Source organism: Henckelia pumila, chromosome 4 (genome assembly GCF_033568475.1).
Source record: "Henckelia pumila isolate YLH828 chromosome 4, ASM3356847v2, whole genome shotgun sequence".
Classification (NCBI taxonomy): domain Eukaryota; kingdom Viridiplantae; phylum Streptophyta; class Magnoliopsida; order Lamiales; family Gesneriaceae; genus Henckelia; species Henckelia pumila.
Genome location: NC_133123.1, coordinates 17,812,553 through 17,825,317, shown reverse-complemented (window position 1 = coordinate 17,825,317; position 12,765 = coordinate 17,812,553). Strand labels below are relative to the sequence as shown.

General features: G+C 34.5%; 1 protein-coding gene across 1 annotated transcript; it reads left to right on the top strand.

Annotated features, from left to right (window-relative positions):
• Positions 1-499: 499 nt before the first annotated feature.
• On the top strand, positions 500-1,081 carry LOC140860587 (uncharacterized). The gene is made up of 2 exons (XM_073263588.1): positions 500-692; positions 798-1,081. The coding sequence occupies exons 1-2, from the start codon at positions 500-502 to the stop codon at positions 1,079-1,081; spliced, it is 477 nt and encodes a 158-aa protein (XP_073119689.1).
• Positions 1,082-12,765: the final 11,684 nt, after the last annotated feature.

Genomic DNA, 12,765 nt, shown 5'->3' with positions numbered 1-12,765 from the left:
TTGTCGGAGATCACTTCAAAATTCGTCTAAGAATCGAGGAAAAATTGACATGGGATTTTCAATTGAAAGAGAGAAAAGGAGAAAGGCTAAGGATCAGACGCGAGAAGAGAAGGAATCGGGAAGCTTTTGATTTGGGGATCGGATCTGGTTAATATTATTTATTTAATGATTTATTTTAACTAAAAATAATACATTTTCTACAACACTATTTAAAAAGGGTTGTTATACATGAAAAAAAACGCTAATAGACAACGCTTTTAAAAGCGTTGTCTTTGACCCCAAAAAAATGCTATTCCACAACGCATTGTAAATAAAGCGTTGTCTTTCTTAAATAAAAAACATATAACGACAACGCTTTTAGTAAAAAGCGTTGTCTTTCAAAAAATTACAACACTTTTCACTAAAAGCGTTGTCTTTTAGGGGTTGTGTTTGTGCATTTTTCTTGTAGTGACTGTGGGAAGATCGCATCGAGTCTCCGGATAGAGTGGTGACTACGTCTATGAGCATGTTAGGTGAATGGATTTCTGCTTCTAATAGAAATGAGTTACCACAAGATCAAGCTGCTTTGAACAACAACACTTGTCGATGGACACCACCACCTCCTGGTTTTTTAAAATGTAATATCGATGCAGCATTCTTTGAGGACATTAATCAGGCTGCTGGTGTAGGAATGGTGGTGCGAGATGAAGAAGGTAAATTCTATATGGCCTGAACAATATTGGTAAAAGGCTTAACCAGTGTCAAAGAAGGAGAAGCTATAGGCCTCTTGGAAGCACTTTCTTGGATCCATCGCTTAGGTTTGATCAACGTCCTTTTAGAAGTAGATGCACAACAGGTCTACTATGCAGTTAAGGCAAAATATAATGATCTTACAGAGTTTGGAGGCATCATTGATAATTGTAGAAATTTTCTAGCAATACAACCAAGTCTCTCAGTTCATTTTGTTCGTAGACAAGCTAATGAGGTTGCCCATGTGCTAGCTAGGCATTCTCATTATTATGTTAGCCCTTGTGTTTGGGTGGAGGCACCATATTTTATTGGTGAGCTCTTGACTATGTATTATGCCAATTCTAATCCTTGATGAATGAAATCTTCTTGAGTTTCAAAAAAAAGTAGTTGACAAAATTTAGTAATATAAAAATTTAGAGTTAAAAAATATTGTATATATCAGCTCACAGCAGCTAATAGTTTACTATTTTATCACGCCGTTTTTGCAATAAGAATCAATTCTTTTTTTAATTACTTAGAGTGATGAATGACTGATAAAATACAAGAAATGAAAATATAACAAACACATATATATGTATTTAGTTAGATAAGCACATAAAATAATATTTGTGTTTTATTTATGCATATGGAAAACATCAAGTTAATTAAGCATTACACAAATAATTTAAAATTTCTCAAGAAAATTATAAATTTAACACTATATCCAGAAGACAAAAAAATTAGTCAAAATGTGACCTCTTGCTCAACATGTCCAGAAATTGCAATATTTAATTAAAACTTTCATTAGCTCTGGTGTGAGTTCTTCTAAAATATTTCAAGTTGAGATTCGTCCCGTGCTTTGAGATGAGTTTGATGCTTGGGATGACATCCTACTTCGTGATGGTCCACTTCTTTGTCTAGATTTGTGAGATCTGACTTTCTGTTTAGAACATATTGTTCTTGTTTTGCAAGAACATTTTCCACCTTTTCCTCTTTTGGCATATGGATGAGATCTATAACTTTTCTTTTTTTGCCTTTGTGGGGTTACTTTCAATAACCATTGGAAGATCATTTTCTCTATAACACAAATGAGTACGTCTGTTAATACACATTAGTCTTTTATAGTTCTTTTGTAAAACAACCAAATAACCATTCTGTCAAGTTTCCTTTAAGAAATGAGGGTTTCCGAGCTAGAGATATGGATTTCCGGAGATGTACTCCCTCATTATCATTTCTCTCCAGAGGCTTGACATTTTTGGTGAAAAAAAGTTGCATCGTTGTACTTTCTTCGACTCCTGAATCTCATTTATATTTAGTGAACAACATACTATATTCTTATACTAAACAGATGTCTTGTAATTCAAGACTATACAGAGCTTGAGTATATTTCTTCTTCTTCTTCTTCTTCTTCTTCTTCTTCTTCTTCTTCTTTGTATCTCGACTATTAAAATAGTTCACACCTATGAATTTTGCTTTAAATAGGGTGAAATTTTTTTTCGTCTATCTTACTAAGGGATTCTCCAGCAAGGATGTACTCTTTGGTTTCTACAGAGGTCATTTCCCAAGCGATTTTACTGATCCCATAAAACCAATTTCTAAAAGTTTAATAAATCCTTCTTTATTAAGATCAAGAGTTTTGTTGCGATTCTCATAGCTAACGTTTATTCGTCTATGAGATCTTTCATGTTTTAAATTCCAGTACATCAAGGTTAAGCGTAACACCATAAAGATGTATTGGTTCTAAAACAATCTTTCCATAGGGTGTTTGGTGCGAGAGAATTTGATTCCTTCTTGACCTTGTCTCTGTTGGGTGTGATTCTCCTCCTATTCGAAATTCTGTATGATTTTCTCCCATATTTGTGTGTTGGGATCCCACACTTTCTTTTCTTGGTGGTTCTTAAAATATATGTCTAACTAGGGATTGATCGTGTAGTAACCCAAATCCTAGTTTATGAGTTTTAATGATTTAACATGATTAAGAGATTCTAATACGATTAATAGGACCAAGAAATCGACTCCAGGGTGTCAAAAAATGGTCCAAGTGTCAAAGTTGACTCATGTAGTTCGGAAGTTATGAGTTCGGACCAAGCGAAGGAGTACAGAAGCAAGATCGGAACTTCCGAACCAGAGATCGGAGCTTCCGAAGAGTTAGGTCACGCGCACTAATGACGTGACACCAACGTTTTGACATACAGACACATGCATGAGATCGGGACGTACGAAAGGTGAGATCGGAGCTTCCGAACATGAAAGTTCGGCACATGGAAGACACACTAGGTTGGAGCTTCCGAACCAAGGATCGGAGCTTCCGAATCCTTTCCTATAAATAGGGGCCGGAATCCTCACAATTATTGTGTATTTGGATGTATTTGAGTGTGTATCATTATATATTCTTAGAATTTTATACTTTTACTCGAGATCGGACATTAGCGAGGTGCTACAGGGTTGTAGCGGAGTTGTGCTTGGGTCAGGACCTTCGACATCAGTAGACTGACAACGAACGCAGATATAATCTGAGATCCCTATTAGCTTAGTTAAAGCTTACAGACCAATATTAGTGATATGGTATTATCATGATTTGTAGGCTTGGACTGTAGATATTTGTACATCTAGGCCAGTGATTGAAGTACGTAAGTACTGACTGAGATACCCAACGAGTATGCATGCTTATATGTTGTATATTGTGTGTCATGATACATGTTTTACTGCTTTGAAATATTATGTTGCATGTGCATATTCATGTTGAGCCGAGTCTCTTTCGAGATAGCCTTAGTAGTAGGGTCGCTCAGCCCTACATTCCTTGATATATTGTCTGACACCGGGAGATGTCGTAATGATTGGGACTGACGCTACGGTGGATCAGACGAGTGTGCGGAGGTATCCAGCGGAATTGACCCCAGATGATACTACATACTCATTGTCATCCAGACTGAGTAGATATCGTCTTAACCAGTACCCAGTCTTTTGCATGCATCATACTAAGTTTGTATACTCGTTCTTATTGTATTGAGCGTAGTTTCTCACGTCCATGTTGTTGTATTTGTTAGACACCCCATTCAACGGGACAGATATGCAAGTGGACCAGGAGCGAGATCGGTGATTAGTTGGTGACCAGAGCTTAGTAGCAGGGGTCACCGGTGGTTTCTAGTTTATGTTTTTATTTGGTATATACTTTTACTCTGGTTGTTTTCCGCTTAGTTGTTGGTAACTCTGATCAATTTTTTTTATTATTGTCATTGCATGCTTAAGATTCTAGTTAGTAGGTGATCCGGGTAGGGTCACTACAGATCGCCCGTAGCTGTGTTCATTTTTAGATATATGACCTTGAGTTGCAAATGACTGCTGGGTCATGGCTATCCTCAAAACCATTGCTTTCTTTAGTTGTCATCAGTTTTTCTTTTCTGAGACAATTTTAATAAGATTGATCAATTTTTCTTTACGGTTAATGGTTTATGTACTTCTTTGGCTTTTCTCTTATGATGTAAGAGAGGTTTTGTACAAAATGATGGTGATAACCTTCCTCCTATGACCCTTTGACTAGAACTAGGTTGTTGTTTTAGGTTTTGAATACTTGTTCAAATATCCTTTATTAAAGTTTCCAAAATTTCGTCTTGGTTTTTAGGTATACCTCCAATTTGTCGTCGTTGGCCGCCATTTTGTACAACAGGTTACCCGTTGCTGCAACAGGTTCACACCCGTTGCTGCAATCTGCAGTATCACCATCATCATCGTCGGTTTCAAGCATTGCATCGCATCGTAAAATCGCCCCATTCCGGGATCCAACCACTGAACAAATAATTGATCGATATATCGGTTAGTTCATGCTCAAACCAATGCTAGCTCCATGCATTATATATCACTTTGCTTAATTCTCGATCTGCAAGAAATATATATAACCAATTAGTTGAACTTTTGCTACGTACCTTTGATTTTGAGCAGGTTGTAAACATGATCGGCGTCTTCCTCCTGTTAGTCGACAAACAGAATGAAGAATAATGAAGCTTAATATATTATAACATTCGTAATATTAGATGATGATGAGATCCACCCAGGATTAGGAATTAGCTTCATGTTCTCTGTATCTAATACATATAATTTGTACGTATATATAAAGTCCAAGAAAATTATTGTCCTGCCACAATGGGACAAAAAAGCCTACTTACAGAGGGAGGGAATGAGTAAAATTTAAAAGCGTTAGAGACGTTAGCTGCTACATGTATATGGTGAAGTGATGAATTTGGAGGGATTTGAGCAAGGTTCTAAAACGCATGAAGCGTGTCGAAGCGTGGGAGCCAAGTTTCAAGCTTTTTAGGTTTAACCGCGATTACTACGAGTTTAAGCGTAAAAAAACATTTTTAATTTAAATTATAATTTTAGTCATCTCAAACAAATTAACGGAGTAAATAATGAATAAATATAATAAATTCAAGTGTAATGCATTAATTTTTTTTTTTTGAGATTCTAGTTCAATCTATTACATCATTCATTTCATATCTCGTGTCATCGAACATAAACTAAATTAATTGGTCTATTTTAAAATATTTGCTGTAAAATCCCTCAATATGTAATGCATTCACATCATCGCTACGCTTAACCATCCGATATTGTGCATTTCTAACATTGCTAACAATCACATACTAATAAAATCGCTAATTTATGATCATTTTTCGTCTTATTAATTAATCAATTTTAGTTTTTATAAAAATCACATTTAAACGTATTTAATGACATTTGACATCTGATTAAAAAAATGACACTTGACATTGTTAACTTATGTCTGACCGTTTTTTTTATCGCTTTTGGCCAAAGCGAATCGTTTTGGAGAAGCTTCAAGCTTAAGCGAGCTTTTTAGAACACTGGTTTTGAGTCATATTTACTATTTCTTTTTTGGAAAATGAAAAAGAAGCCATTTATATTAAAGTTGTTTTTCTAAGATGGCGATTTAGAAAACGAGGGTTTTACTATTTCCCCACCTCATAATTAAGATGAGTATCAGAAATTGAAATTTAAATATATGAATAAACACGATTGTCGTTTCATTTTCTTGAAAAATTCAAAAACATTATCGCTTACTTTGACAATACGAAAGTTTATATAAATACACACCACATAACATATATAATTCATTAAAATATTCCTTTAGTTTCAATCGAGTCCCGATAATATTCTTAAAATTTTTTCGGGGCCATTTATATCCCTCGTGTTTTGAAAATTATCTCAAATTCATCCTCACCATCAATTCTTCTGTTATGTACAACGGATCTATCACGTCAGATGCATGCACCATCTTTGCCCAACTAAAACTGGGTTTTTAATTTGGGGGCACGGTTCCCCATGTTTTATTTTTTAAAAACATTTTGTCAATTATATAATTTATAAAAAAAATATTATATTATATATTACTTTTGTTATCAAAATTTTATGTAATTTTTTCTAAAAACTTTCATTTTTTTGTTTTGATTTTTGACTCGATAATCATCAAAAAAATATTTTAAGAAGACAAAAAAAATTCTAATATAATTTTTTGGAAAAATATATAATTACAATCGAACAAAAATAAAATTGTTGTTATTCCTTGAATATATCAAATGCATTCATTAATAATTATAGTACAATAAATATATCTTGTTGAATGAATTTGGAAGCAAAAATATTTTATTTTGAATTTTTTTAGTAAAATTGTAATAATTTTACGATTAGATAAATATATAAAAATTTTCTTCTAAATTTGAGGTATTTGAACAAGATTGAAAAAAATATAAATTTGGATTTTAGAAAAACACTTATTATAGTTTAATTAAGTGTTTTTAAAAATTTTACAAGATCCATTCAAACACACTAAAAATCGTAAAATAATTTTTTTTTAAAAAATAATAAGAATTTTTTATACTTTATATCCTTAATCCAAACCCATACATTCATTTGTTTTCAATTGTATTAAAAAAAATTAGTTAATCAAAATAAATTTTTTATATCAAACCCCTTTTTAAATATATAAAATTTATATTTAATTTCTACTACATTTTTTATTCTAATTTGATGTTTAATTTAAAATTTTTGTTTGTGTGGTTAACAACACTTAATTAAATTAAACTACATGTTCATCCAAATTTATAGTTTTTCAAATCCTATTCAAATAACTCAAATAAAAAAATTATTTTAATCATATTTATATAAAGATGAAATTATTACAATTTTACTAAAAAACACTTTCAAAATAAAATATTTTTGTTTCCAAACTAATTCGACAAAATTATAGTCCAAATATTTATAAAAAGGTAAAATTATTACAATTTTACTAAAAAAAGTTCAAAATAAAATATTTTTGTTTCCTAATTAATTCAACAAGATATATTTATTGAACTACTATAATTATTCAATTGATATATTCTAGGAATATCAACAATTTTATTTTAGTTTGATTGTAATTATATATTTTTCCAAAAAATTATATTATAATTTTTTTTGTTGTTCTAAAATATTTTTTTGATGATTATCGAGTCAAAAATCAAAACAAAAAAATGAAAGTTTTTAGAAAAAAATACATAAAATTTTGATAACAAAAATAATATATAATATAATATTTTTTTATAAATTATATAATTAACAAAAAATTTTTAAAAAATAAAAGATGGGGAACCGTCCCCCAAAATTAAAAACCTGGTTTAAGTTGGGCAAAGATGATGCACAAGTGCATCTCACATGATAGATCCGTTATACGTAACAGAAGAGTTGACGGCGAGTAGGAAATTGGGATAATTTTCAAAACATGAGGGATATAAATGACCCCGAAATTTTTTTGGAGATATTATCGGGATTCGGTTGAAATTAGAGGGATATTTTAATGAATTATCCCGATTAATTAACACAATGACTAAAATTTAGCAAAACTGATTTTTATATTTAAATAATCTTTCTCATTAATAAAATTAGCGCAATAAGAATTTATCATACAAAATACGATGTCATGTACATTTGATTTTAAATCATAATCAACCGTACACCAACTTAATGAGCCTCCGTTTGAAGTAGAGGTGTCAAAATGAGTTAGGCCCGTCGATTTGGTCCGCCCCGCCATACAAAATTTGTGGGTTAGGTTGACAATTTTCCAACCCGCCTAAAAAAATGGGTTGGTCCGCACCGCCCCGCCTAAAGGTGGGTTGTGGTGGGTTGCGAGTTGGCCCGCAAAAACCCGCCAATTTACACGTGAACCCGTTGGGTTGGCCCCCCCGTCACCTAAAATAGGTGAGTTGGATTGATGTTTTTCCCACCCGCCTAAAAGGTGGGCCGCCCCGCCTAATGGTGGTTTGCGACGGGATGTGGGCCGGCCCGCCCCGGTGGCCCGTTTTGGCACCTCTAGTTTGAAGACGTATGTTTTTATAAAACAAATGATTTTTGAATTTTTTTTTATAATTTTTTTTTTAAAATAAATATGTATTTAGAAAACTATTTTACAAAATCATTTTTAAATTAAAAAATAATATATTTTGATTGTGAAGACCCGAAACTTGGCTTCCAAGCCTACACCAATATGGAAATATTTTTCTACTAAACTGCAATCTTTCCTTTATTATTATACCAAGATGATGACTGATACATGGAATTCAAATCAAAACTTTTGGCAACAAACAAATCAAGGCTGAAGTTTAGCCTTTATTAAGTGCAAGAATCAACCCCTTCATCCTCAATATCACATTTTGCATCTGCTCACTCAAAATATACAAAATTCACAACAGAAATCCTCCCTCAAGGCTGCTGAATTTTCAAACTCAAGGCTGCTGGATTCTCGAAGCTCTATAGGCGTTGTGCTGCTGGTATTGTTACTCGTTTGAGTCGCTTTGAGTCAGTAAGTTTGCCTTCTTCCCCTGCCTATTCCTTGAGAATTTAGTTTATCTTATAGGCTCATTATTCTGCCAATGTTTCCCCATAATTCGAAGGTTAGGGTCAAAGATTTGAGGGTCAAGGCTACCTCAATTTCAAAAATTCAGTAGGGTGAATTTTTGAGTTTTGCTTCTCAAGTTTCTGCCCAAGCTTCGAATGTTAGTTTTGATTCAAGAACAACTCGGTAAGTGGGCTTGTTTTAAAACTATTACGTATGTTTTACAGTTTCGGTCGTCATAATATGTTTAAACCCTTGTTATGAATTCTTATTTGCATGTATGAAACTTAAACTGTTTGAGACACTGTTAAGATTCACATTATGAGTGGAAAGGGAATTTTCGAACAATGTATGTTATGGCCCTGATGCGGTGGGTAACAATAACCGTTCTATAACCTCATCCCTTAGAGGGATTACATATAGAGGACTGATCAGTTAGCCACGAGTAATGAGAGGATTTTCAGTGTTTTCGAATGATAATTATGTTATGAATGATTATATGCTACGTTATGTGATGATCTGTGGTAGCGCTAAGTCGTGTCACGCCCAAATTATCCAACTCAAATCAGATAACAAAATATGCAGTAGTGTGAGTAGGGATCGTTCCCACGAGGAAAGTGAAATTTAAAAGTGTTCTAAAATAAAATAAATGGGGGTTTTGAGTTTGAAAATTAACTACTAAAGATTAAACAATTAAAGATAAATATAATCACTAGCATGCAAGATCAAAAATTTAACTAGAGAAATCAATAAGAGACAAGCCTTGGTATCGGTCGACTACACCCTTGATATTTATTCATTCAATCATCGATTCCCTAAAAATAATTAATCCTATCAAATATTCGTCATCGAAAATCAAATTCCTGTTTCACCTTAATTTTAGTTATTTAGAAACCAGCATTCTAAATTAACCCTTACCAATAAATTAATCTGGATTCCAACGATCTAGATTTAAATCTAAGGCAACATTCAAACGAGTAAAACTGACGAATCTAGACAACACAAACACCAGCGGTTGTATTTAGCCAAGTCAAAAGTTGACACTACGATTTAATAAATTCAACAGCAGAAAATATCAAACGTAGTTGCTTCGCAAATTAGTTGATTCAAAAAATTACGGATTTGAATTCTAATTTAGCTATAGTTTGCATAACAAAATCCTAAGATGGCCAGTCCTAAAATCTCGCACACAAGCATAAAATAATACAGATCAACTATTGATACTTAATAAAGAAATCTGAAAATAAATCTCATGAATAAATTATATCAAGGTTTCGTCTCCCTCAACCAAGAATAAAAGTTTAGCTACAACGATTCATCAAAAACTCAAAAAAATTCTAAAAAAAAGAAGAAAACTTGAAAGAGAGATGAAAAATAAAACCTAGCCTCCAAGAAAATCTCCAAAAGTATGATAATCCACCCTCTAAAACGGAATTAAAACCTAATAATAAATAGAAGCTAAAATAACAAAGTTTTCAAAATTAAAAATTTTTTCCCGAATAACGAGGCTCGCTCGATCGGTAAACATTGGCCGATCGAGTGAGACAAAACTCCCGAACCTACTGTTTTCAAAAATACGTACGCTGCTCGATCGGTAAGATGTTGCAGATCGAGCGGCCAAAAATCCAAAAGCTACTGGCTTCATCATATAGGCGCCCGCTCGACCGGTTAAAAGCTGCTGATCGAGCGGCGCACATTCTGCAGAAATTTTCCAGCAATTCCATGACTCCAAAGTTGCGTCCTAGTCCGCCAAAATATACGACCTAACCACAAAAACCGGAGAACAAATCATGCAAACACAGAATATGAAATATGAACAAAATGCATAAATAAAACACGTAAACTAATGCAAAACAACAACAAAATGACATTAACAAATGCAATAAAAACATAACTATCAAACTCCCCCACACTTACTCCTTACTCGCCCTCGAGTAAGTCATGCATAACGAAATGAAACAATGCAAATATAAAAGCAAGAATGAGTATGCACAACATAGCCTCAGAAAAAACTACTTTCATCTAAAACAAATTCATAGCTACTCTCAATCATCAATGATACACCTTCAGTCGAATGCGAACGTGTGTGTGTGTCATGTTATCCCAGTTACATGCAACTTCAAAAGACAAAGCTTCAAGACTGTTCGCCGACCTAGAACAATTCAGTGCAAGCCTCACAATCCAGAACCCTCCTCTCAACAATCCTTCAACACAACACAACTTCCTTGAGAATAATTACTCACCGTTGGATTTTGCACCCGACATTTTTAAAGTCCCAATAATTACCCGCATACTTAGCTATAACTAGATAGGATTCGAATTTCAATCCCCTCGTCTATAGCCCGGATGAAACTAAAATCCCATTAAGTCCGCAAACTTAGCTATGAAATAGTGACTAGAATTTCAATCACTTTCCAAGCCCGGATGAAATTGTTATGTCAAAACTTTTCAAAAATTGTTTAATCTCATTTTACCCACAGACTTAACCATAAGCAAGACATTAGGATTTCAATTCCTTACTTACAGTCCGGATGGAATTAAAGTGTTATCCTCATTTTTAATTTTAAAAGATTAACCCCATGTAATCCGCATACTTAGCCACAAACAAGATGAATAGGATTTCAAACATCTTGCTCGCAACCCGGATGGATTTAATTGGTTTCCAAAAATTAATTTTCCTTCTTAAAAATAAAAAATTTTAGGTGCTCCCAAGAAAGTATATGCCACATCAAAGAAATCATCAAAATTCAAGAACTATCATGTTCCACAAACACCTATCGTCGTGCAATGGTCCAACAAACATCCACAATATCTAATAAATCGCTACAATTCACCGGTTAAACATGCGTATTTAAGAATATTCAACAAACAACCTACGGTTTCTCAAATCTGATCAAGAGCCAAATTTTTTCAAAAATTCATCATTTTTCAACTACCTCATCATAGGCTAAAATCTCATCCCCATCTCATGCATTCGAACAACACAAACGATAACAACAATATGCAATACAAAACAATAAAATGCAATACAACGAAATGAAACAATATGCATGCAACTCCCCCCACACTTAAACAAAGCATTGTCCCCAATGCATCACAACCCAAAACACAACCAAACAACTAAACAGAATGCTATGTAAACAAAAGAAAAACAGAACTCCCCTGATATAGTGGTCGGCGTCTTCCTCCTCTTCAGCCTCCGAAGGAAGGACATGAGCGGCATACTGGAATGGGTAAGGCGGTGGATACGACAGAGCAGCAGGAATGGCGGAGATATCGATACCCCAGTGCAAAGAGAGACCCCGCATGAGAGAGTCAAGAGCTAGAGCATTATGAGCCGCCACAGTATTAAATGCGTCCTGATGTTGAGCAAAGGCGGTTAATTCTCGAATGGATTCATCCTGAGATCGACGATGAGGTGGAGGCGGCTTTGGCGGTGCTGGCAGTGGTTGAAAGTGATCATCCCTTATGAAATGCTTAACACGATATGCCCTCTTGGCTTCTATAAAGGCTGCGTCAATTTGTCGCATAGGTGGTAGCCACTCTTCATCGCTACGAACGGGGACCCCGGTGCGAATGCACAAAAAAGTGATGATCATGGGAAAGTAGAGACCCACGGTGACATTAGTGATCGACCGATGAATCTCGCTATGAACGACGTGCCCCACATTGACTGGCCACCCCATATCAAGCGCGTAAAGAAGGAGAGCGCACTCAAGATTGACCTCGCTAGAGTGTAAGATCGGCATCAGACGCCGAGTCACAAAAGCGTACCAAGAAGCAGGAAGCACAAGTAAAAAATGCTCTTTGAAATTCAAAGAAGATACTGGGTCAATCCACGCAGCACCAGGATATGTCAATTGAAGGAGCAACTCATCCAAATCCGGGTCGATTTTAAGGCTTTGATAGAGAGAATCGTCAACCTCTGGGATTTCAAACAAAGCATTCAACTCATGGGGCAGAAAATAAATCAGTTTTCCCCTAACAACCGCCTTGCTATCCGTCCTTTCCACTGCATTGGCATAAAATTCACGGACAATCGATACTACAGCGGGAGGAGGTTGAGCGCAAAATTTTGTCCAACCACGCTCTTGAATAATGCCAAAAATATCACTATCGCCAAATTCTAACTCAAATCCGCGTTCGGGAATGGGGAACGATTTACCTTGGCGTGATCT